We start from the raw sequence: 27,212 nt of genomic DNA on the forward strand, positions 1-27,212 counted from the left end.
GCTGTGTGAGCATCAGAAAATTTCCACTTTAGCTGCCGTTGGCCTGAGGCATTCTCACTATATGTGTGTGTATGTGCGTCTGTGTGTGCACGCTTGTGTGTGTGTGTTTGCGTGTGTGCGCCATGCGTCTCTATGTAATGTTTGTTGATACAGTAGGCTATGGCTTGGTGTGTATTGTTATGTGTGTCAGTAATGGTATTCCAGTGTGAATGGCTTCTTAGGAGTTCTCTGCTTTTCAGGAGGGCAGTTTTCCCTCACAGTGATCTCTATACCTCAGTGTGTGCAGTTAGAAAGAGCCAGGAGCAGCATCAGTGTGTAAGAAGTGGAGATGGAGGGACAGAGGGAGGGAGGGAGGTACCACAGGGGACCGGGGACCCTGGGAGGACCTTTTTACTGTCACTGTGTCCTCCACAAACCCATCATCAAATGGCTGGTTGATGCTGAGTCTGACTGCAGCTCAAAGAAATCTGTGCTCTCCAGGAAGAGACTCTATTTCTATACAATCACAAGGTTTTCCATTGCCAAGTTTAAATGAAGAGTTTCAGGCCAAGATATTCACTGTGTGAAAAATTGGACACCTACTGTGAAGAAATGACTGCAGGCATGAACGTAAAATTCACTATTGAATGTTATTAAAGTTTTAAGCTACCCTCAGCCCTTTTTTAATAGAAAACAGTAACATTTTAGAGGATATAATTTCTCTGTTTGTTTGTTTTTTTAGATATTTAGAAAAAATGTTTTGGAATTAAATCACCAATGTCAGATTATTCTACAATTTGGAAAGCACTTTCATGTAATGCAGTGAAATGAAATTATGCAAGGGTGTTTAAAAAAGAAAAATTTTCTTCTTTTTTTTTTTGCTGTGAAGAAAACTCCCTTGAGGTCGGCTGCATCTGAAATACTCACCTATTTGACATTCTTTTCAAAGCGCAGCACAAAACTGCGTCAGATTCAGAAGGATCCGGCTCCACATCTCTTTGAACGGGGGAGAATAGTTCCTCAAAACAAGGAAGTGCATCATGGGAATTGTATCTGGCTGTAATTCAAAGTGAATACATTCAAAAGAACACAGGTTTAAAGGGCAGAGCCGGGGCAGTTGGAGGCTAGACAGGCTGTATCTGAAGCCATCAGCCCCTCAGTGAATGCTGGGGCGCTGAGATGCAGCATCCCCATCAGGCCCATGACATTCAGGGCCTTTTTCCTCTCTGACATTCTAATGGCATCTTTTATGGAGATTTCACATTTCCCTGTCTGGCCACGTGAAAGGAGACGCTCTCTTTCTCTCGAAAGGTTACGGACAAGGTAACACATCAGCGCCGATGCTCTGCTGTGTATTCAGAGCAGAGGGAGCGCAGGGCGACGGACGGAAATGAATCTGGGAGGTCTTGTAAGAATGAGTGTCGAAAAAAAACAAATGAAAGCGGAATTGAAAATGAGCCGCGCATCCTGTGGGATCCATGTGTCTGAAAGGTTCTGTTAGTTCCGGGAAGCTTACCTCTCTCCTCTCCCTCCGCTCTCTCCTCTCCCCTCTTCTTCTTCCTCTCCTTCTCCCCAGGTGGTCATGAGTCAGAGGCTGGGCGGCAGCCTGAGGAGGAAAGTCAGCGAAACTGAAACTCAGCTCTTGGCGCTGCATGAAGCCAAACTGGCAGCCATTTCAGGTGACTCTCCAACACCCCCCCTACCCCCTCCCACCCCGCCTCACCCCTTCCTACATTTCACTTCCCTTATTTACTTCATTTACTCGATTCACTTCCCATTAGCCGCAGTTAATTAAGCCATTAATGATGGAGACGCTCATTAATGGGCGGCGTAAGTGTAAATGTCCTCCTCCTGTGGTGCGGCGGTGCAGGTAATGACTTCGGCAGTGCCAAGGAGCTGAAGGCAGAGATGAAGGCGGTGTACCTGGAGAGGGACCGGCTGGAGGGCCTGGCCAAGAGGCTGCACAGCCTCAGCGCGGGGAACAGCCAGGAGCTGGCCAGGATGAAGGAGCAGCAGCAGCAGCTCAGGCAGGAGCTGGAGCAGAGAGAGGCGCAGCACGGTGAGCAGAGGCCAGGCTCAGCCAAGGCTTTGGAACGAGATAACATGAACCTTTCTCTTCCCCGAGGAGAAACTGGGTCACTGCAGCAGCGAGGGAATAGGATGTAAATACAAAAAATAGATTAAGTGCAAGAGCATTAATGCAGGATACGCACATGTGCATTATTGGTTATTCATATTATCAGTTTTATAGATGGCTATACTATATATAGATAATTATTTATTGTTGTTGGTCAACATATTTATAGCTCTACTCCAGATCTAATTCTCAATCCAAATGGTAAAGAACATTATAATGTAATTTATCATTGGATTTTATTTATAATTGCTATTTCTTCTCAAAGGTTTAGCATGTGGTAAATGTGAACATCTTGAAAAACGTCCCCTCAGGATGGGAATCTGGGAATACTGCAGTAATGTAATGTGTCCCACAATGCACTGCTGCCTGAAACAACACTGCTGCGTTTTCACAATTCACACCACCTTTCTCTTGCTCGTAGGCCACATCATGCCTATTGAGTCGAGAAAACGTTTGTTGTATTTCTAAAAGGTGCCGCTCTGTCTTTGAAAACACCTTTGAAATATCAACTCAAATGTGAATGATGAGAGCTCTTTGAAAAAGAAATCCTCCGTCGATGTTACTCCACGCTGAGCGGACATCAATGAACGGTGACTTTTTCTCCCAAATGAAGGAAAAGAGACCGGCTGTCAACGGGGACTCGGCATCAAATGAGTTACCAGCAGGATTGGCAGTTGTGAGGGGGAGGGGGGGCCGGAGGAAATGAGCTTGAGATTGTGTGAAGTAGCAAATTACCTCCAAGCCAGCACAAAGAACGCTCGCTCCGGAGACGATGTATCTGCGCTCAGGTTCACACACTCTCCCACTAGAGGGAATCTGAATACTGCTTAAAAAAGTGTCCTTTTTTGGGGGGGTGAGGGGGGGGTGGGGGCTCTAGATCTCTAGATTGGTTTGGCCTCCTGGCATTGGCTGAGAGATAAATGGATTTTGACAGCACCAGCTGCAGTGCTACTCTCCCCAGTCCATCAGTCACAGGGAGATTTCTAAAAAAGGTCACTTCGCTCTCTGAGGCAGCGAGACGGGAGGGGAGGGAGGGAGGGGAACCGTGAAGTGACGAGGCCGGGATGTCGGAGCGAAGGGTTGGAGACGCCGGTCTGGATAGGGCTGCTGCTGCAACCCCAAGGCTCGCTGGCAGTGACCTGACAATCTTCTGTTATCTAGATCATTAAGGCCAGTGGCGGCGTCATTAGTGTCCACCCATTGTCTTGTGTTCAATGCACAGTCTGCTGTCACTAGGGGGCAGCCTTTCATTAGTACAGGTGGAGTGTTGGGGTTATCCAGACGGTGGATGGTATACTGCTTCTACTTGGTATGTTTTTATATGGTCCATAGTTTTATATTATATTATTATATTTTATGATTGAAACCCATTCTTTTTCTTAGTCTCTTTTTCTTGTCATATTGAAAACAAGGGATCAGTGTGTTCTGGTAATTAATCTTTCTCAGCTACTATTTCTGTTCCTTAAACCCCTGTGCATTAAACCCAGTTTCCTGCCTGATCTTAGTTGCTGAAATACCATGCTGAACACCTTGACTTGCTAAACAGCCAGGGATCGTATTAATCTCTCACCTGACAAGGACCAAAGGCACGCTCAAGTTCACCTCGGTATCCTAAATACACTCCGTAGCTCAGGCAGAATAATGCAGCTCCCAGGGACACCGAGGCAGGGGAGCCAGTGACACGCACGCGCTCCGGCTAAACAAAGGAATCAGGTGGGCAACGCGTCACTGTGTGGGAAGACATAGCAAGTTAATGATTGGTTGTGTGCCTTGCTCAAGTGCTCAAGTGGGCGAAACCAATACGGCAGGCACGATTTCACAATGTCTGGCTGACACCAAGCAAGGGTCTCATTAAACTGTCATCCCATTTGGTAATAAGGGGCTGGCACACACTAACTGGAAACTGATAGCCCACAAACAGCACATTACCATTTCTTAAGCTGGGAGGGATGAGAAATTCCTGTCTACTTCAAAGACAAGATGGTTGCCTCTGTGGTTTTTGAGGCATTTCTTGCATATGCTTATGACACCCATGTCTTCATATAACAAGAAAACCATCTGCATTCTCCTGAAAAGGCCTATTGTCCTGGCATCAATTCCAGCGCTACATATTCACCAGGAGCTACGAAGAAGTCTGCTCTAAAGCAATACATTTCAGTTGATCTGTGCATATCCATTCAGTCGAACTCCACAGATCCAGCTTGTTGAACATCAGCGTTCTGGGCGGTGTGGGGGTTGTTGGCCTGGGAGTCATTACGTCCTAAATTGCCATTGGCATGAGTGCTGATGAATACCAAAGCCATTAAAGCAGGAGGTTTGATTCCCTGCTGAGAGTGTAATTTTGTCCCCAAGAGAGATCTCAAGTGAGACTAAATTTACAAATAAATAATTGAACAGCTGAAGAAGACGAGTAAATGACCCCCAGGAGTGAGGACATTCAGATGTGGAGGCAACACCAGAATATATCTCTCTCGGTGCAGCTGTGTTGATTTATCCAAGTAAAGTATATTTAATGCTTATATTAGTATGCAGGCAGTGTATTGTTCTGTAGCAGTCAGGTAATATCTGTCAGGCAGATAGTACGCTGTCTTCTCCACATGGCTCCAACTGAACATATTTAATCAATGTTACCTTGATACTTTCGGTCTTGGCACATGTGTTTTGAAAGAAAATGTTGACTTGGTGCTGGAATTACACCATCCCCTCTTCCTTCTATGCAGCTCCCACTGCAATGTCACCTCTGTGCTGTGGTGCATGATGGGAAAGGTATTTATTTTTTGGTCCTTGGCAGGTTTTGGGAGCCTGTCCAGGCCACACTCTACTGAGCATGCCAGTCCAAAAGCTCTTTGGTGCCAGCAGAAGTGCACATCAAAACACTGTCACTCCATGTAATTAAACAAATGCAATTTCCCCTTAATGGAGTCCAGATAGTAAAGCAGAGGACATATATGATTTATTCATGACTCGGCCTCTTTCGGGGTACTTCTGTTGAGAACATGATGGGACGTATGACAGCTCTTCTCCTGAAGGGTGTCTGAATGATTGAGATCAGTGTAGTGGTTAAGTGGACCCGGGAGAATGTTTCCTGGTTTTTGTCTCTGAAGTTTTGGCAGTTTTCATTTTTCCTCTGATTCAGCAGAGGATATTATTCCATTATGAAGTTGTCAGAAGTATTATAGCGTCCATACCCATAAGGATTACTACTAAAACAAAGCGAGGTTGACTGAGCTACTACAACTCTAGCTGCCACTATATCCTCTGGAGAAGATGTACATGTAAAAAAAAGATATTTCTTTTCTTCAAATCCATGCCACACAGTAGGAGGTTGCTTTTCATATTTCTGGTTATATCAATCCTACTGGCAAAACTAAAAATACCACTGCAAATGGAGTAAAGCCTAGTCTTACTGAGTAGCCCAAAAACAGACGTATTTACTGTCATCTGCTTTATTAAACAGAAGAGGGAGGTGACGAATTCAGCAGCTAATGTCATGGAGATATTGTGGAGTCAAGAGCTTTTTGTGGAAAATGTATCAGCCTGGTGGCTGGTGGAGTTTTCCAAAGGACTCAGAGGATATAATAAGATGGGAGTTAAATGGAGCAGGGGAAGTGAGCAGGGGAAGTGGCGAGAGAGTCGTCGAGAGGCAGAGCTTTTAGGACTATGCATTTTGGGAGAGAGTTCTTCTTCGGTGTGTCTCTTAGTGTCTGCCCAGATTCAATCATCAGAGAAAATGTTATTTTGCAGCCCACGGCAAAGTAACTTTAGAGGCTCCTTTTAAACAAACTCAGTTTGGCGAGTTAGGTTTCAGTCATAACAACAGTGAGCGTGTCTACCATTTCAGCCTGAGCATTTCAAAGTCCAATACTGAAATATATATCCACCCAGGCACAGGTTTTGTAAACACAGCCAATTTTTTGTCAAATGATTCCTTTTGCTGTGTATTAGTGCATAGCCGCGCAATATGTCATGCTGTGCTAGCTGCAATCTGTGTACTGCTATGCTTTGTGATCCCAGAGCCTTAAAGCATCATGGGTTATTGAGTGTCTGTCTGAGATATCAGTCTGTCTCTCCCTCCATTAGCCATGCTGCTGGGCTGCTGTTAAGTGCAGATATATTCCTACAATATGAGTGTCTGCAAATGCTGACTGTGTGTTTGTGTTACCTGCAGTGCCGTTGCACTGAAGCAGCCTGGGCTGGGCTTAAAGACATTAATCACAGTCAGTGCCTTCAACTCAATTACAAAGACACACAATTTCTCTTCTGCCTTATTATGCCGACCCTTTCATAGCACGCGCTTCGGTGGTGCTGCGTTTGCATGCCGTCCGCCTCTAATTTGTTTGACAACATGGAGGCCTCACAGATGTTGGGTGCTTTCATTGTTACAAGGCAATGAAGAAATTACTGCATTATTCACTTTCAATTAGAGAGCCGTACAAATGCCCATAATGCAGCAGCAAATGCAAACACCTTGCTATCGTTAACTTCTACAGGCTCATTAAAGCACATAACTTCATCATCGGGAATTATGCATCCCTGCGCTGTATGTCCGCTCCATTTGCTCTGTCTAAACCACTGATTATAATCATTAGCTTCATAATTTATCGTCAACTTTGAATATACTTAACCGAAGTAATTATTTTTTAATTAGAATAATGAATTCGAATTTTGGCCTATGAAGAGAATGACCCTTTTGCATTAAAGTCAAGTAACACATTATCATCCTCTCTCAATAGTGTCTCAGTGCTGCACTTGTATTATGAATGAGTAGCCTCTTCGATTTTGGCCAGGGTCGTTGGCAGCAATCAGCAATGTTTAGTGCATGCTGGGTTCACTGGTGTGAAGGGAAACAGAGCTCATGAATTTGCTAATGCTGGATCTGTGACTGCCTTTGTGAGACTTCTTAAACACCAAATATACTGCCGCGTGTATCGTGGAAGAGAGCCACTAAATGAGTGGCTCTCTTCTTCGTAGGCTTTTTAGTGCAGATTTTATTCGCATGGCCTGCCAATGACAGCCGCCTCCCACAGACTTACAGGAAGTGGTAATATCACCCGGCGCTCTGGTTCCACTCCGCACAGGGGGAGGCTCGCTGTGTCTTCCTGCTTGATGTCTTGTCCCAGTGCCATGCCTCAGACATCACACTATAAAGAAAAGATTATTTTCATCTGTCACGCCAGAAGAGACAGAAATGTTGCCATTTTTGCCAATGGTTGGCTCGTGTGAATGGCAGCATGGCACTGTGGCACTTCTAGGTTTATTCGCTAATAGTATCAGCGTGGAAAGAAATATTATTTCAGAACCAGCAGAGAGGCTGATTATTGTTTTGAACGTTGGATGGATTCATGTCTATATCTTACGTTTTCATCTGCCCTTTCTATTGACTGTTTCCAATCCTTACAGTATATTTCTAAATCCGGCTCTTGTTCCTGTTCAAGCCTTAGCCCACTTTGTCATCTCGCATCCGTACATGCTCTTTGCCATTGACAGTCGGGCTTAATGCCCCCATGTATTATTCAGTGGCTATCTCCTTGCATGCTACTTAATGGAGCTGGCATGAATGGAAGTTGACATGGGAGGCTCTGTCAGGTGGGATAGGATCTCACATGGCAATTAGAGGGGCGGTAAGTGAGCTGTCTGGTCCATATACACCAGATATGTACACTAGATATGTGATATCTATTCCACCAGCCTCCCCCTATCCTCTGATGAACATATTTGGCCACTTTGAATCGAAATGACACTCAAGCAAGATCTCTCTCTCTCTCTCTATCTCTCTCTCTCTCTCTCTGTCTCTCTCTCTCTCTCTCTCTCTCTCTCTCCCCCCGCTCCCTCTTTCACTCTCTGACACACATACGCAACCCCCATAAATAGACTGACTATCTTCATCTCATTTCTTCCCCTACACTATGGACAGGAATGTGTGTGTGTGTGTGTATGCGTGTGTGTGTCAGAGTCACTTTCACTCAGACGTAACAATTGAATCCCCATTCAGGCCATTTTTCCTTTCCTCCTGCTGTGCCAACCCCCGGCTTGTCTCATCCCGGAGCCGATGCTGTCTAATAACCACCATCAGAGACAATGATACAAATTAGATTTCAAAACCTCAGTGTGATTCTCATTTCAATCAGGGCACCCAATTAGGTTACTCTCTCTCAGTGTGAGCTCCGCTGAATGTGAGAGAGTCATTGCATGAGAGTGTTTGGGAAAGCACTGAATCAGAATGGCTATTGAATTGTACAGATGTTGAAATGGGCAGATTCCTAAGGCCGGCTTTGGGAATGTGTGTGTGTATTAGGGGTGGGTTGTATGAGAGTTAGCTTGTGTGCGTGTATGATGTGGTTCGATTTGATATAAGTGCATTCTATTGTGTTCAGGGGTTTGCTGCTGCGGGGGGCCTATTCTCATGTTTCATACATGAGCTCATTAACAGCGCTCAGATTGCCCTCCTCTCCATCCTGACTGCAGCTCACCCAGCCTGCGTCTGCCTCCTCAGGCACAGCACACTGCTGGCAGAAGCGGGCAGAATGCAACATAAGCTATGCATCCAACTTCATGCCCTGCAGAAAATCTGGCACCATATGAAGACCTATATGCCATGATAAAATCTCCTTTTATCCCTGGGCCTACTCTGATTGTATCCCCTCTTGGAGCAGAGAGAGCGCTCTTGCACCATTCTATGTTTGCCTTCAGAGAGAGACAGCTGGGCTTCTCTGCTGTTGCAGTTTCTCAGCGCAACGCCAGCACCGACTGTGATGACTACCTCTCCTTAAAAGCCGCCATGTACAGTATAGATAATGACCCAGTCGGTTTTAATGGCATTGGGGTAATTTGTTGCTAGGATACCCCCATTCACGGCTAATAGAAGTGGTAAAAGAAATGTAAGTAACTGGCTGTTCTCTTTGTGGTTCTCTCTCCATACAGAAGGCAGACTGAAAGAGAACACCAGCAAGTACATTGAGCTACTGGAGGACAGATTGCACAGGTAAGAGTGTTTTCTGTTCTCTTTCTTCTCCTCTCGACTGCCCCCCCCCCCCCCCACCCACCCACCCCTCAGCCTCTTATGCTATTTTTTAGTTTCTCTTTATTATTTGTGCAAACTAAGGACATCAAGAATAGATATTTTACTGGATGATTGAGTGAAAAGGGGAAGAGGGATAAACAGAGCACCAATCTCCAAGGAATTCCTTCTCACCTTGGCTCTTTTGTCCTCTAACCATAGCGCCCTCTCCCCCCACTCCCCCTTCTCATCACCTCACCCACCACCTCATATACCCACACACCCTTTCTCCTGTGCTGTCGTCTCCCAGAGCCCCCTTCCACTCCCCATTCCCTCTCACATTTCATTCTGTCTCTCACTTACGCAATTTGTCTCCCCCCCCCCCCCCCCCGGCTCTGTCACAATCTTTCTTTCACTTACCTCTCCCTTACACTTTCTGTTTTTATACCTCCATCCGCTCAGTTCCCCTCTTATATCTCTCCTCCCTCCCTTCCACAAACCATTTTGGACAAAGCAATATCTTTTTCTGTGCCTTATCCCCTTCTATCTGCGTCTCAGTCCCCTAAATTGCCGAGGACGGGTCTCTGTTTGTGGGGATGGTCCACAGACTGACATTTACTGAGCGTGATTGTGATGTGCTGAATGGGTGAATTTTCGAGCAGAGGGTCTGGAGCTGAGTCGACTGTCAACACCATGCGCCTGTTTACTCTTCCTTATGGAGATCAGAGATGCTTAGCTCATCTCCTCATCAGACAGACAGCACCGAGCAGCTGGGATGCGATCGGGTCTTATTTCTCAGTGTTTTAGAAACATTGTGTTTTACAGATGGATGAACGGAGCTGATAAAAGGGACAGGGAATATTGTTTTTCTCTATATACGCCAAATGAGCATTGCTTCCTTCCTCTCTCTTGCTCTCACTCTCTATTGATTTCTCGTACTCAGTTTCTGTGCGGTGTGTTGCCATTACAGAAGCAAAAGGCCCATGCATTGAGCAGGGAAGAGAGTACTTTTGGAGTGTGTGAGGGAGGGAAGGTAGGATGCAAAAGAGGACTGTGGCAAAGATAACAGTTGTGTTACCTTGGGTCCTGAAAAGCCCCTGTTCTGCTTGTCCTCGTCCGTCCGCTCTTCAGCCCACCGCCACTGACTGTAGTGTGTTGGGAGAGCGGGCATCCTTGGAGGAGTGGGGTCACCTGTCTGGATGGGAGCCAGGCCTCAGTCACATGGGGCTGTGTGTTGTCGAGGGAGACACAGGCCGGGGTCTGGGTGGTCAAGGAGCAACATGGCTCCAGTCTCAACGCCCAGCAGGGAAGGACGCCTTCGGACCTTTTCTGTCAACTGGGCAGATGGCCGCTTTTTGTTCTTTTTTTCTATTTCAGACAGAACTCGTCTGCGCCTTGTATCTAACAACATCTCCGCCGTACCCATAATCACAGTGAAGAATCCCCCAGTGTTATTGCTATAATAACACATTGTAAACTAATTGTCCTGCTCTCCATCTCATCCTATATTAATTGTCTGGCATGGCTCAGCTTTCATAACTAGAGGCAGTCCAGATCACATCAGAAATAAATAGAGAGCTGGCTTTAGGCGAGTACCAGGAGTGATCTTACACCAATTCCAGTTTGGCACAGTGGCACATATTTGGGCTGATTGAACGGCTGCCTGATTGTCCCTCATGTACACACAAGCAAGCGCACACACACACACACACACACACCAATCTTCTACTGTGGATTTTATCAGTCACAAACGACATCCTTCAGCTGTAATGTACAGGACCATTGATAGAGCATTGTGGTGAAGGGAGGGGAGGAGAGAAGGAGGGGGAAGGGAGGAGAGAGGGAGATTAGTACTGGTGAGATGTCTGGTCTCCGTGGAGACGGATGGTGTTGAAAAAACCAATTATCTCTTCCTTGCTAAAGACTAGAACAGGATGTTAGAGCACATGCATATGCTGTAAGTGTGTCACCCAACAAAAACATTTTACTGAGATTAACAGCGCTACAGTTGTTTAATGCATTATGTAGATGTTTTATGAGGAACTGCCTCCCACATGTTCCTTACATTTATACATTTTCTATTGGGATTTTGGGGTCTTTTATCATACTTTCAGCGATGCAATGCAACGAGTGTAGAAGTCGTTAAAATACTCTCACAGGCCAGACCTGCAGTAGATAGTTCAGTCTAGTGTACATGCCAATGCTTTATACAGTATGTTGTAATTGTAGACTAGCATCCTACAAGTGTGAAAATCAGAACTTTAAGGTTTATAAAAGTAATTATATTCCTTAATTTTAATGACATGCATCTAAACCTGCCAGGATTATTTAGGGGATTGGTAAAATATACATAAAAATTGACAAAAAAAATATACTTTCAATGACAGAAGACCTCTCTTCTCACAAGACTTAGCTAAAGTTTTTTGTGCTGTTGATTCTTAACTGATGATGTAGATTGAGATTTTGTTGTCAGAAGTTATGAATCTACAGGCCATATATAAACCAATACTAAAAGGTATATCTTCATACTTTGCTAGTATAATGCTAGTCGCCTGCACTTACTTAATATGCTAAAGCGTTAGCATGTGCAGAGCTATCTACCAAAGACACAGAGATAATTTTGGTGCCAATCCTCTTGTCAGATATTGGGTAAGACAACCAATGGACCAAACTCCCAAAACGTCTGTGTAGTCCTTTAACCCCCAATTTCCACAGTGGAGCTGCTCAGTGGCCAACAGTAGAAGACAGTGGTTGTAATGGGCAGCTGTGAGGCTTCAATGTGAAGTTGGTAACTGTGTGAGTATGAAGCTGGGGAGGCACTGGAAAAGAGCATGTGTGCTCAGTCAGTCTTCCCCGGATAAATAAAGCTCAAAAACATGAAAGGCTTCATGCCAGACCGAGGGGCATGTTGTCCAGCGCAGCGTGAAACCTTTGTTGCTCAGCTAGCTAGAGCAGAAATCTCCCCAGACACCAAACCAACCATCTCACACACACTTTAGTTCATCCACCACCCATTTCACCTCAGTAAATAGTCATCACACTGTATTTCACCTTATTATTAGCACCTCTTCTCAGTCCATGTTACCTGAGATGTTATCACACAATTAAGGTGAAACATTTCCATCTCCCTTTTCCTTTTTAATGTGTGAATTCTTGTTATGTGTATGACTTTTGGGGATCATCTACGTCAGAGGCACGGACACGAGACTCTTGGAGGGAGTGGCATTTATATTGTGATCTTATTCAAGATACTCATGTATTTCATTTGAGAGTTGGTGCTTACAAGCATCATATCCTACTTACATAGCCACAATACATTCATATCCTGATTCCTAGATAGCTGAATATGATAGCTGTGGTGTCAGATAGTAGCTGGGATACTGAGACATGCAGGCACCTTATCCTTTAACCCTTATTCATAGTCTAATATTATTTCCATGGTAACATTGAGAATATTCTGTTTATTCATGTATACAGAAATATTCATGATTGGGATCTGAAGATACACAGAAGCGTCTTATCTTGAATACGACCTAAAGGGGGGTATGAGCTAGTGTCCAGAGTATATTCTGTGCCCAGAAGGTGTGTAAAGTCACCATGTGTGTTCACCTATGCACTCTGGAGAGGTCTAACTAAATGGACTGGTAGTGTGACCAGACGGCTACACCACACCACCCTTCCATAGCTATATTTCTAGTCCTTCCTCTGTGGCTGTGTGTGTACGTATGTAACGCCTGGAGGAGAAAGAGCAGTCCTGTCAGTCACCAGTCCCACGGGGGGGGCAGGAAGACTGTAGAAGGAGTGTGCCTGCCTGTCTCTCCTTCTTATTACTAAGCCATCAGCAGAACAGCACGCCTACACCCTGCTGCTGTCAGGCGGCGGGCCGGCCGGCTGCCACCAATTAACCCCGGGCAAGGAGTTCATACCGCCGGGCACCGGGACGGCACCGTCACAGGGACGCCGAGGAGTTGACACGTTGTCTGAAATTTTCTGTGTACGGAAACCTAACGCCGATGCAAGTTATTTGTAATGAATTGTGGTTGTCATTGAAGAGAAGCTTTTGTGATAGACGAGGCTGGCTTTGACATTTTTAGAGGAATTTATTATTGTACACCACAGAATCCCCACAGAGAGTGATTTACAGGTGTGTGTGTGTGTGTGTGTGTGTGTGTGTGTAAGTGCACACGTGTGTGCCCACCCGTATCTGCGTGTGTGTCCTCTCCCACTTCAGAAGAGACGAATAACAATGGCATGGCTCACTGGGTGCCTCCCCCACTATAGCAGAATTCAAAAGTAGGGGTGTTGAGCACTGAATTGGCGAGGGCAGGGGGATGGGCAGAGCCATTTTTCCATTGTCTGTGTGCCAAATGAAGGTTAGAGAATGGTTGAGAGGAAAGCATTGGCAGGGTACAGAGGTTGGCAGCCTTTTCAGGCAGGAGATGGGCTGGAAAACAACTGGCATTCAATTTTCGGGGGGCCTCATCGCCACAAGAGAGGAAAGGAGAGGGGGAGAGATTCACACAACATTGTCTGGGTGCATTTTGCCTTTAAATTTGTTTATATACTGTGGAAAATGAACAATCGCTCAAGTGTAAATTCCCTGCAGGGATGCACATCTTAGGAGAAAATCTAAAAATATATTATACAGGCTTATTGGTCAGTGTGTTCGTTCTTGGAATATAAAATGGTTGTTTTTATCTTTCTGTTTGTGCTAAATCACTCAATGTGAGAATTAGTGTTTGTGACAGGGACTGTCCTCCTGGGCTGGAGTCAGGCACAGATAGAGACAGGCAGGCATTTCTTCCTTTAAGATGTTTGATGCATCTCATACGCGTAAAAAACACATCTTCATCCCCACATCCTGACTGAACAAGTATATTTTTGTTACTGACAAATAAAGTAAAAGCAGAAATATTTTGATTTTGAAACTATATTTATGCTCTTTCAAGTGGCAGCTTCATATTTTTGGGGTTTGTCTTATATTAGAAGTGGAATTTTTAACAAGATCGATGAATTTGCCTCCTAAAATGTCACCTGGGACCATAATTATTTTGGGACGATTTGTTATGTAAAGGTCACGGAAAGAAGAAAAAAGGAATAAATATGAATATTTAAAAGGTCAAAGGTCTCACATGTGAACCAGTCAAGGAGTTTTTCATTTTACGTAAAAGGATAACCTTTCCCACCTGCTTTTCACAAAAACACCCACTCATAATTCAACATAAATGCTATCACTGTATTTCAGACAATAAAACTACCAGATACCATAAAGTGTGTCGGTATTTGCAATTTCGAAATTGATACATTATGTCTTTGACCCTTTTGCACACCAATCTGTCTGCTGCTACTGTAAAGCAAAATTATCAAAATATACCTAGAGCCCACGTGCTAGATAGAGAGGAGAAGACCAGAGAGCTCCATTGATGAGTGACTGTACTGCTGAGTATCTGGAGTATATGTGGAGATGCTTAAATTGTTCTCTTCCTTGTTTGTAGTCAGAGCGTGCATCTGGGATGTCAGGGGGTCAGGGTGAAGGAGAGTGAGGGAGGATGACTAATTGTAACTCAGTGAGTAGATAAACAAAACACAGTGTCTCTTGTTGTCCTCACCCTGAACTCCCGCTCAGCGACCCCAGCAGAGACGAACCCATCGGGGGTCTCTCTTCTCTTTCTGCTGCAGCTCTTTGAAGAAAAGGCCAATCTCTCCTAGGAGGAAGTCCACTTTCTTTAAAGTGTGTCAATGGAATTACAACCTTTGGAAGTCTCATTTTTTCCCAATCATTCTTTTTGTCAATGCTGTATTATTGCAATTCACAATGTTATTAGAGATGTTTTTGGTGAGCCTGTACAACTACTATGCCCAGTTTTTTGACATGTTCTATTGTACTGGTATGTGTGCGATAATGATGTCTACATGCCACAACACTTTCTGTACATATGTGTGGCCTCCTGTAGACTTGTTAATGTTAACACAAGGCACATTTGCACCGCATGTACAGCCTATTGCTGGAAATTCACATACGTATGTGCTTCCTCAGTCTCACACATTATGTTTATACTGACACTTTCATAATGGTTCCACTATTTCATACTGTGTACAGATTGATATTTTTATATTTTTATATACTTCTATTGCTGATTTCTATATTTGAGTTGTGTGCTTATATTCTGTTTCCTCTTCCCTGCTGATGCTGCTCTAACAACCAAATTTCCCCACAGGGATCAATAGTTCAATAGTAGATCAAATCAAATAGTAGATCAAAAGTTTAATTGTATCGCATTGTGTTGTATCTTATCATATAATATTGTATCATATCTTATATGACTGGTGTGTCCTTCCCTGTAGTTGTGGCTGTCCAGCCTTGGAGCGGGTGTGGGAAGCAGACCTAGAGGCTTGTCATCTCTTCTTGCGAGGCCTGCAGCTCCGAACCCCCAGCTGCAGCGGGGCCGACATCGAAGACCTCCCCACCCCCGTGGTTTACCCCCAAACCCAGCCATGCACCAAAGAGGAAGAGGACTGTGCCATGCTGACTGCTCTAGGGGGGCGCTGGTGTCCCGAGGCCAACTTACAGAACTCCGAGTTCACTAAGGTAACACGACACCAAGGGCTCTATTTTCATCAATCAAAGGCGCATCAAAGGGTGTGGCGACTTATTTTGGGTATTTTTGTGGCCAGAGGCACGTGGCGTACCTGCATCACAGTTGGGAACGGGGTTGGATTAGGAGGAAATTGATTGGCATCATCATGACCAATCAAATCACCTCTTTTCTTTCCTTATGAAGCAGTTTGCTGACAATTTTGCGATGGAGAGAACAGTCCAGAGTGAATCTGCCACAAAAGCTTCTCCCAAGCGGAAACTGTTGTCTTTGTGCAGGAGGTGCAGAATCGCCACGAGCGAAATAATGCCACCTTAAATTGAATTAGCTTGGGTGCAGATAACACATTTGGTTACCATGTTGCTCTGGTCCTTGGAGAACTGTTGCCCGATGGGAAACGGCTCAATGTTATTTGGCAAAGAGCCAAATATCAGAAGTTGGTGGTGAACCACAGAGACAGTTTGGCTATGGGAGGGGGGCATCCATCAGCCAGTACAGGACATCTATAGAGGATGCAGCTGCTCCAATCCTCAGTCTGTGCGTCATGGCGCATACTGACAGTTCTATGTTGGATGACAATCATTCAAACCACAGCCACATATGTGTGAATTTAGAGTGAAAAATGTATGTTTTTCCTGCATAAGGGAATTATATCAGAAGTCAAATTGGCCAATATTTCACCACAAATAGGGTTGGTAAGCTTTTGAATAGGATCCGTTCATGCGCACATCGCTTGGTAAAGCCGCAAAATAGCAGAGAGTGCGACTGCGCCTTGCAGCATGCGCTTTTGACCTGGTCCGAGCAGGCGGGTAACACAAGCACAAATCCCTGTTATCCTTGACACCAACACTGCACTGCACTGCTTGATCGGCACTATCACACCCCCTTACTGCACCAAGTTCTCGCCAAAATACTAAACGGGTGCAGGTGAGAAAAAAACCTGTGTGCGCCTGACAAACATGCCGCTTCCCTGCTATCCGCCTTATGCTGTCATAAGAATAGAGCCTCAAATGCCTTGTTAACAACACACAATGCATTATTTAGCTAATGCTTATGCATGCATGCTAGATTGTGTGACAAACTGGATGTTTGTAGTTTGTGATTTATAGATTCTGAATATAAAAGATGCCCCTTTGAAGCATTTGCAACTCTCATGTGCTGCGGCTGCATCCAGAGGTCTGGGTCAATTATTTATTGTTATATATTTTCAGCATATAGCCTAGCTTTCCCCCTACAAGGTCACATGAGGAGAGCTTGGTTTCACATGCAATCGCTTTCTTACTGTTGCATGAAACCTGACCTCAGAGAAACTCTGCATATTCAGCCGTAACCCTCGACCGAAAAGGACACACTCAGACCAAACATTCAGCTGCTGTCGGGATATACAAGTCTGTTAACTACAGCGAGATGAGCAGTAGTCTATTACTGTGTTTGCTCGGAGGTATTTCTAAACAAGGAGAACGTGTGGGTGAGGGAGGCAACCACTTGGAAACATTTAGGCTTTCTCAAAGAGTTTCATTCTACGGAGTGCAGAGAGTCTGTTTCTGCATGATTGCATGCATTTTGTGTGAATGCATGTGTGTGTACTTGCATGTTGTGTGTGTGTGTGTGTGTGTGTGTGTGTGTATGTGTGCTTGTGCGTGTGTGTGTGAGTGCTCTGTGCTGGTCTCTCCCACAGTGATTTGAGGTCCGCAGCCTCAGGGCCGAACCCGACTCATTCTCTCCTTTCCTCACACCCACATAGTCTGACAGGCTTGTCTGACATGGGAAGAAAGCCAACAGACCGAACATTAATACAAAAAAAAAAATACAAAAAAAAAAACTGGAGAGTGCATTTGCCCAACACATTTTTGTAGGACTGTATTTTGTTATTTTGGCTCACAGACAGTGATTATACATAATGTTTGCTGTTTTTGAGCTGCAGTCGATACTCAAAATTTTCCATTTATTCATTTTCTATCACCTCTCGATCTGCAATATGGATACACTGGATGGTGGCCATAAGCAAATGGTTGTCAATGATTCCCCGTAAGCTGGTGTATCTTTACTGGTGTCATTGGCAGAATTTCCACTGCCATTTATTTTCAAATTGGGAGCTGTGGATTTTCATTCTGATGGTTGATTTTCCTACTGTTGTTATCTCTGCCTTTTTCTCTTTAATTTTCCCTTTAACAACCACAAACAAACACTTGCACTGATGGTTTCCTGTTTCCTTTTCCCTCCTCTGCCTGACCTCACTGCATGGATCTATTTTCTACTCTCTCTTTCTTTTCCCTCTTCTTTTCTTTCTCCCCTTAAAGCCTGGCCTCTCCTTCTAACATTTCTCCGGGAAGTAACAGGTGAGACAGCCAACCACTTCTCTCTCCTGTCTTCTGCCTGCTGTGCCCTCTAAGATAGAAACACTGGGGCTCATTTATAAAAATGTTCTTTGACGTCGACCTAGATTTCATCATATGATTAATTTCAAAGAGTGCAATGATAAACATAAGTTTTAGATTTTCATATATCCCTGAAAAGTTACGAAAATCAGTGCAACCGGCTGACTTTTTCATATTTCACAACTTTTTCTTTGATCGTAAGCCCAAAATCTGTGCGAGAGAATCTTTTACAAATGAGGCCCCATGATAGAGAAGAAACCACTGTATGATCTAGATATCCCCAGTGTGACCACAACTCTCATTTTATTCACTAATGTATCACAATGTAAATGCTGTGTGCAACATTCGACCTGAATCCAGCGATAAGACTGAAACACTGACACCCCAGCTAAACTAGCTAATAGGTTTTTCACAAGATCAAGCTCCTCGTTATCTGTTACAGAATGAGAGATAAGAGATGGCGAGCGGGGAGCCGGAGTGCTCTTCTAAATGAAAGGACTTTTGAAGGACCATTTTTTAACATGTGGCTCTGGCTTTGCTTGGTAGGAGTATACCAGAGAAAACTGTTGGGCATCTTTTCGCCTTATTGAGATATTTAATAGCGGTTTATTGCTGGTTCCTCACTGCCATTGGCGTCCTGTGTATTCAAAAATGTATGAGGAACCACGTGTGAAAAATGTCCTTTAAGTTCAAGGCTAGTTAGGTTGATAGACTAAGGTTGCGTGTGACCTTACATGCCTTTTAGATGATAGAAGGAGTGTTATGTGGGTTGGGTGTTAGAAAACTGTATGTGACAGATTATGAATGCAGTTGGAGAAAGACAATAGAGTTATAGGGGGTCACTGGGTCATTGGGATACACAAATCTCTCTATTTAAACCCCATGGTATAACTTCACTTGTGTTAACTTGACAGCAAAGCAATGGAGGTCATTGCAAGTTACATGATTTTTAATTAAAAAATAATAATTAAAACTTTGTTGATTATTATTTGTTTTTTGCCGTGCATTTTTTGTGTACTTACCCTAAAGCCACAAACAATATGTTAGCCTCCAATAGGTACAGTAATTACTTCCTTCTTTAGCAAAGAATGTACAATTACACACTCTGAATACTAACAAAGGAACCTACAGATGAGCCAGTTAATCTATTTTCTCCTTGTCAGTTTTGGTGATGAATAATTACAACCCCGTCTCATTATGATGATGCTGCACACATACAGTACACAGCCAACATAATTGCATTTTCAATAATTCATGAGCAGGTTTATGACTGTGTGGCCTCAACAAATGTTTCCCCTTTGTTGCAGAAATTGGAGGAGTTTTTGTTCTGCATGGAGGATAATCACCCAGAGGTAGGATTGGACCTAATACTAATTCTCCTACTACTGTATATGGCTGAGTGATACCAGTATGATTGAAGAGGAGGAATGCTTTTACACTGACACTGGGCTGACTGGGACACAGAGGCATCCTTTACCTGACCTCAACTTAAACATGACCTCTCTGACTGGCCGATCAATATACATCTACATGAAGAGCCTTGGTTGCCGTCCCAGACAGTGTCTGAGCTTGATCCCTTTTTAAAACCTTTATTTATCCAGGGGACGGTTTTGCTGAGCACGTATTTCCTTTTTTTGGCACCGTCCTGCTTTACATTCATACATTTATAGACATTCACACCTGGTGGCTTCACAGCACAAAGGGACCTGTAGTTGTCAAGGGAGGGGAGAGCGCTCATTTTCACAAGCAGGTCCAGGGTTTCGAATCAGCGGTCTTCAGGGGTTTTATTTTTTCCAATTTTGAAGGAGTATTGGTCAGAACCAACAAAAGACAGGAGATTCAGTTGATCTAACTTCTAAATTCACCACTGGGGTAGATTGGGAGTTTAAGAGTCAAACCTTCATGCAAAGATCCTAATTTATAGTCGTGCACAAAGTGGGTAGGATAGTGATTTGTATATGTGAACCATGTGACTTTTCATCACATTGGAATATTGATAAACTAGTTAACATCCTGTGGTTCAGTTGGAATAAAGTATGATGCATCACCCAGGCGAATGGTATGATAGCTCCTTAATGGTATTGGTATCTCTCTGTTGATAGTGTTGATAGTATTATGGAGGAGCGGTGTGGACAGGCTTCTCTGCCTCGCACTGTGTCTGACCTCGTTCTCCTCTCCATAATGACTTTAAGTAAATGATTTCCACTTAGCTGCTGCCTAGCCACCCTGCTGCCACAAAGGAGATTGATTGGTGTGTGTGTGTGTATGTGTGTGTGCTGGTGTGTGTGTTTTAGCACCACTCTGTCTATTTTCTCCTAATCCCTGCTAATTGTTCTTTTACCCTTTCAAGGTCCTTACAATCCCCTCTTCATATTGACCCAAAGAAAAAAAGAGACTGTTGGTGTGTTACAGGCTTTTACCATATTTCATAAGCAGGTACTTCTGAATATGCCTGTGTCCAAGAAGTGATTTTACACGGACATTATTTCACGATAACATCATGATAATGTGATGAGATTTTCACACCTGTCCTAATATCACTACATTCATAGAAGCGCTGATACCAGGTGTCTTATTATTTTTTTGTAAAAATTTATTGGCAAGAGCAATTGACATCAAATTCCCTGCTTGAATCTAATTGTGTCACTGCATGTATTTTTATATTATCAGTATTAGGTGCGTGTAGCAGACACTTGAACAGTGATAAGTGTTGTATACTGTCGACACACTAACTAGTAACTGCATGTTGCCCTGGATACCAATGATAACAAAGGGACTCGTTAATCATAAGCTAGTTAACTTCATTTTGAGTAAAAAATGAAATTAACTAGCTTATTGCTTGTAAAAGCAATCATGACCTTGAGTGCAATATTGGTGCAATATTGTTGGCTGGTATTGCCCACCGGTGCAAAGTGTCAGGCCTGACAGCACCCGTGGGAACACTGCACAATTACCCACTGCCTCTCGGTCATTATGGCTTAAATAACCATACCACTGCATACATGAGTCTAAATATTGAATTTCTATATAATTTGCTCAGGTTCATGGTTCTGTAATCTGCTTTGTTGTCTTTTGGCCGAACAACATTAGCACTAATACGCATCAAGAGTCAAAACGTCAATACGTGCATGCATGGGATTCTATTATGTAAATCATCATATTATTGAAATCTCATTTCCCATGTTTCCTTGCTTGTGAAAGGCAGAGGTACCAGAGAAAGCAATTTGTGTTGTTTTCATCACACCCAAAAGCAAAATAACAGATCGTTTTCTGGGGATTCAAGTGATGTGTAAAAAGTTGCTGATGTAATGTCAAGGACGTCTCCAACAGTGTCATTCAGCAAAGGGACGCATGCACTTTAGTTCTGTTCTGTATGTCAGGTTTGCATTGACGTTGGTGAGGCTGACTGCAGGCTGTAAAGCACAGGATCAATCACCTACACAAGCAGCGGCCATATCCGCTAAAGAATCCCTTAGCGAAGCAACTAACCTTAGCTGCTTAAAAACAAACAGCTCATTGACTTTATGGATTGAGTGTCTTCCCTGGAGAAGGGAGGATTGGGATTCCCAGCATCACATTATGGGATGTAGGGTAACGCCCCAGGGCAGAGCAGCGCTAACTTGTGGTGATTGTTTGTTCACCACACTGCCTCACACAGACAAAATCAGGACATTTTCTTTTGTCCTGTGGGCTGTTCTGGCTTTGAGCCTTACTTAATGACTTAATTGCATTAGGGATGACTAGTACATATTGTGATGCCTCAGGCCTGTTGCTGTTGTACATTTCTGTTGGAGTGTTACATCACCTATAAAAGTAGTGCTGTTCCAGGGCGGGGACCACAGCAGAGACCGACTTTCCAGTGATTGTTTTGACACTGTTAGGCTGTAGGGAGCTGGTCTTTTCTACCTGCAGCTATGAGTCAGGTTACACTTCATCTGTGTCTGTTTGCTTGTGTGTGTGTGTATGTGTGTGTGTGTGTGTGTGTGTGTGTGTGTGTGTCCCTCTGTGCTTGATAAGTGTGAAGAAACTAGGACACGGTGTCTGCAAAGGGGCCTGTTCTAATTATGGCCCGCTCTGCCCTCTGTATATATGCATTGCCCTACTGCACTCTGCTCCTCTAGCCAGCTGCCCTACTCACCATCCTCTGATACACACACACACACACACACACAGCCTTACAGCATCCTCCTCAGGTGGTTTGCAGCTACACAGATGTTGAATGCTGCACAGATAACCACCTGGTGGGCGTTGTGTGCATTATGACTTTGGCCCTTTGCCAAACAAACATTTTTTTGGCTACCTCTAGTTTTTGGCTGTGCTATTTTCCACACATTTCTACACTGCGTCCACTTCAGATTTGTTTATGGTTAAATCCAGGTAATATCAATATTGCTTACCTGTAATGAGCTGGACACAAGAGCCTTTGACAGATTCCTGGCCTTTGGTTCATACAATATTACACACATCTTAAATGATCTTGACTTATTTTTCTCAAAACAAGCAGGATTATTTTAGATTTTCACATTGAAGGTCTGGTACAGAGATTTTCGACTTCACTACAAGCAGGAACATGTGGTGCCCATAGTAAAATTGACAGTCAGTATAATACTCCCAACCTTTTTTGGCAGATGACAGCAAACTGTTGAGTATTCCTGTTATACCAGTATGAAAAACACATGAAAACTGTCTCTTTTGCCTGGTAGGTTACTCCTTATTAACTGTCTGACAGAATGCAAAAACAAGGTGCCTCATTTGGTTTTTGATACTTCATCACTTTCAAAGTCAGCAGACCCAGATATTACAGTCTTTTCAGTTTCGCTGTGAATTCTTCTGTGGAGCCGAGTTTCATACGAGAGGAGCCCAAATGAGGCCCTGATGCCAGGACTGAGAGCCAGCGTATCGTTTGATTTACCGACCCTCTCTTCCTTCCCCTCCTCATCTCCTCATCCCTTGTTTCCTGCTCCTTCCAGGACGAGTGCAGCGAGGCCGAGGCTGCAGACCTCACAGAGCGATGTGAGCTGATCAGCGACAGACTAATGACCTTGGAAGACGAATTGCAGACGGCCATGCTCAACCGAGATCAGGCCCTCACCCATATCCTTTCACTGCAGTCTCAATATACCTATACCTATACTGTACAGTGTGTATGTGTGTGTCTCTGTCCATCTGTCTTGGAGACCTAGTTTTGTAGAAGCCTTGCAACTCCCAAAAGTACACATCCAAAATACCTTTAGGCTGACTGATGTTAGAAGCCGGTGACTTTACCTTTTCCGAAAAAAAAAGAAAAAAACATTCTCAACTTGTCTTATCTGACATTATGGGTCCATTCAGGGAGGGAATTGAAGATAAACTAGGATCAGAGGATTTTCTTGACAGGCTGGACCCCCCCCCCCCCCCCCCCCTCTCTCTCTCTCTCTATCTCCCTCTCTCTCTCTCTCTGGGACGACTAGAAAATGAAAGTGGTAAAAAGTCCAAGCAAGGTTATTAGAGGGCTGTTGATGCGGGCTGCCAGTCACCATGGGCTGAGATTAAAGTAGGCAGACAGGGCCAGCACTGTGGCAGATAGTGGAATGTCACTGTAATGACTCCGCTCCCATCATATCTTAATGTCCATCCTCCCGCCGACCTCTCCCCCCTCCTCTCTCCCCCCTCCCCCGCCCCCCCTCCCGCCTGCCCACGTCCACTCGCCGGATCTGGCTCGGAGGAAATTACAATATCCATGATAATGACTCAAATGAAACTGTTGGAGCTGATTACAGGTCACAATGCATCATTTTCCGTGCTAATTAGAAAGCTGATTGGAAATAGATTAGTGTGTTTTCCTCGCTCCACTTTTTCCCCCCGTCTGCACCGTGGGTTTATTAAGCGAGATAGAAAAAGGCAATATTTCAAAAAAGTGCCACACAACCTGGTGCTACTTTCTGTCACGACTCATCTCTTTTCTTTGAACAGCAACTGCCAAAACTGCTTTCGCAATCTGTCCGAAATGATGCAGTGCATGATTTAGTTCTAGACTTGTGGATCTTTAAAAGCGCAGTGTTCCACAGCGTGTCCTTCGCTCTCTGTTGAAGTGTCCCAATACTGTTTTCACATCTGATTAGAGATTCATGTCCCCTGCTGGGCTGTCAGGGGTCAGCGCAGCCTCCTCTGCCGCCTGCATGATATCACCCCAAAGGAGCCTGGCATTCGGAGATAGACACAGATTGGCCGGCTTCTCTCCACCTCTCTGTTTCAGTGTCCTTACCTGTCACTCATCTCAGCTTTTCAAGTACATGTGCTTATGTAAACGCATTGTGGACATCTGAGGACGCCGAGGATTCAGGACAATATTGTGGGTTTTTTTGTTACCGTTTTCTGAACTCTGACTCAGAGGTAGTTGTGTGGGATGATGCAACGGTTGCCATGGCGACACTAAGGTCGAACCTCTCCTCTCCAAAGGTCTGAATTGAGTCTGTGCTCTGGACGCGTGGCGTGGGTGAATGACGACCACAGAGACGGGGACTGAAAAAGAGAGACAGATAGATAGGAACATTTTGCCAACCCTCATGGTCAGTTTTGAGGTCTTAAAGATGGGACTGAACTTTATCAGCCCATTTGGCCCAATGTCGCCTCAGAAGTCTCTTTGAACCTTCTGCAGTATTCATGAAAAGCTCTTTAACGGCCTGTTAATTATGAATGAGGACAATCTGTGTCCATTCAGAGAGCAAAACGAGCCATCGGGTCCCATCTGCCATCAAAGGCATCCCTTTGATTTGCCACTTAAGCCGGACACTCACACGATTAATTTGAGTCTCTAAGCAGGTTAAACAATCCCCCTTTGACGAGAGCCTCTATCCCGTTTCATTGACGGCCTATGAATAATTTAGCTGGGCAGTCTGTTTGCTTGGGCCCCCACACTGCCACCCAGCTTCACAGATGAGATGAGCTCATGAATAGTGAATTTGATGAGGTTAAATTGAGTATGACTTGATGATCTGACCCAATAATCAGAGTTTGGTGGCCAAGTGGGGGGAGATTGATGACTTCATCAGGTTACCGCCGCCCTCTGCTATTATCATTAACCACCGAGGGCCACAACTGTCACATTTACCCTAGTATTTGTCTGCTGGCATGCCTGTTATTTACATATTGATGTATGTGTGGGTGTGATTCTCAGTTTAGTGGCATCAGATTTCTGACCTTTTTGGGGGTTATTCCTTAACTCTCACTGCACAGTCCTTAGAAAAGGAGGTTCGGGAGGTGAAAGCCACTTTACAAAGCATGCTGGCACAGCTCAAAGAGGAAGAGCAGGACGAGGCGGAAGCGAGCGAGACGCAAGACGGTGACCTCATGGAAAACGGGATGGAGGAAGAGGAGGTGGAGGAGGAGGAGGAGGGAGAGGAGGAAGAAGAAGAAGACCAGTACTTCAGTGACAGCTGGGACATTTGACACGGGAGTCGGCGGCGTTTTATAACCACTCGCACACAGACGGGCTCTCTGCGGCGGCTGACCCCCCCCCCCGCCACCCGCTGAGAGCCTGACCTCGGCTTTGCAGCGGAAGCGACCCCATATCCATTTACTGTAAGCCCGCCCTCACTCCCCTTTACTACCAGCCTCTGTGGCATTGTCGAAAGAGAGAGACACTTGAGTTTAAAGCCTTCGAAATTCTATGTAGCATTTATGAATACAACCAGCAGTGGTAAAACACATATGAAGGGTTTTTATATATGATATCTTAGACCTGGAGACACTTTAATACAAACCATGTGGATTCCAGTTATCTTGCCAGCCTAAGTTTACCCAGGAAACACAGTGCCTTAGGCCACTGAGTCAACATAGAGTTTATTTTTTATTTCCATGAATCTGTGTTAGATACAGATTCATGTCTTCACGTCGTGTCTTACCATGTATTTGAATTTTTACAGAGGACCAAGAGGACAATCGAAATACCTTTTACTGTTACAGTCTTGCACATGAACAGAATATTATATGCTTAGTTCTTCGCTTATCTTGCCTCTCTTTTGTGTTTCTTCTCAATACGATTGGACTTCAATTAAATGTAATTCCGTCCATGAAATAACTTCATTGTGGTGCTACAGAGTGTGAGCTAACTTGAACGCTTTATCAGTTTTGCGTGCGGAAAATGCAATATTTAGATGTCTTTTCTCCCCAGTCTTTTTACAGCAGTGTTCCAAGACTGGAGAAAATGTTAGGAGAGATGCTATGCATTTTGAGTTATATCTGTTTCAGTAGTCATACTAATTGTGTCATATGCATATATAAAATATTGAAGGGTAAAATTGTCAGGGGGCACAGAAAAAGTGTTTGTAACTGCTGTTTGTTTTTTGTTTGTCGAAAACGCACTTTGATGTTTATTTGTCACTGATTACTTTTAATGAAGGATTGTTGATTTTTTTTTTTTTATTATTGAAGAGACAGTGTCAACTCTGAATATTCATGTTCATTCCACTGGGTATCACTTGACTGTTCTCTTGCTACAGTACAACCCAAACTGTTTGGGATTTTAACCTATTAATGAGCTATTTTTTTTATTTTTTTTTATTTACTGTGCGGCTTGAAACCACTGTGTTCTGTATTTCATATTTATTCCTTATAACGTCTCACTAATTACAGCATGTACCATTCAGCTTCAGACTGCGTCCCGCTGTTTTCTTCTTGTATTGAGTTGCAGCCCCTCCAGCGATTTTCACTCATATAAAAAGTGCGGGCGCACTGCCAGGCAAGTGCAGGCGGCGCCGACGTCTAGGAGACATCAATAAGGTAATAAAGGTCCTCTAGTGAGGTCTTTCGGGGATACACGGGCTGCTATTGTTATCTCACCTCTGCAGCGGCCGTGCGGCTAATGGGGAGACACAGCTCTACAAAGGCTCAGAGGAGGCGGCGGGGTAGGTGGGATGCTGCTGCTTTGCTCCTGTCCTGTGTTTTAGGAGTGGAGGGATGCACTAAAGGCGTGTCTGGAGTCTCGTGCTCCGGGTTGTAAACACAGCTGAGTGCTAAGGGTTTTCCACTCCCGCACAATGGGCCTTTTCTCACATTACTGCCAGGTTTCGAACCGCCTGCCAGGCCAGGAGACTCTGCATCTATCAGCTTCAGACAGCTTACACACACACACACACACACACACA

The 27,212-nt window shown here is 44.3% G+C and overlaps 1 protein-coding gene across 1 annotated transcript in view; it reads left to right on the plus strand.

Moving 5' to 3' along the window:
- Nucleotides 1-26,733, plus strand: part of disc1 (DISC1 scaffold protein) — a 42,367-nt gene extending 15,634 nt beyond the window's left edge. Inside the window, exons 8-14 of the mRNA XM_071534814.1 lie at nucleotides 1,556-1,658; nucleotides 1,850-2,038; nucleotides 9,038-9,098; nucleotides 15,459-15,702; nucleotides 19,395-19,439; nucleotides 23,058-23,181; nucleotides 25,301-26,733. Coding sequence (XP_071390915.1) covers nucleotides 1,556-1,658; nucleotides 1,850-2,038; nucleotides 9,038-9,098; nucleotides 15,459-15,702; nucleotides 19,395-19,439; nucleotides 23,058-23,181; nucleotides 25,301-25,515 — 981 coding nt within the window. The 3' untranslated portion in view covers nucleotides 25,516-26,733. The remainder of the gene's footprint in view (nucleotides 1-1,555; nucleotides 1,659-1,849; nucleotides 2,039-9,037; nucleotides 9,099-15,458; nucleotides 15,703-19,394; nucleotides 19,440-23,057; nucleotides 23,182-25,300) is intronic.
- Nucleotides 26,734-27,212: the final 479 nt, after the last annotated feature.

This window comes from Centroberyx affinis, unplaced genomic scaffold (assembly GCF_046629955.1).
Source record: "Centroberyx affinis isolate AG114_WGS23_722 - 3 ecotype Tasmania unplaced genomic scaffold, CSIRO-AGI_Caff_v1 ptg000171l_1, whole genome shotgun sequence".
Lineage (NCBI taxonomy): Eukaryota > Metazoa > Chordata > Actinopteri > Beryciformes > Berycidae > Centroberyx > Centroberyx affinis.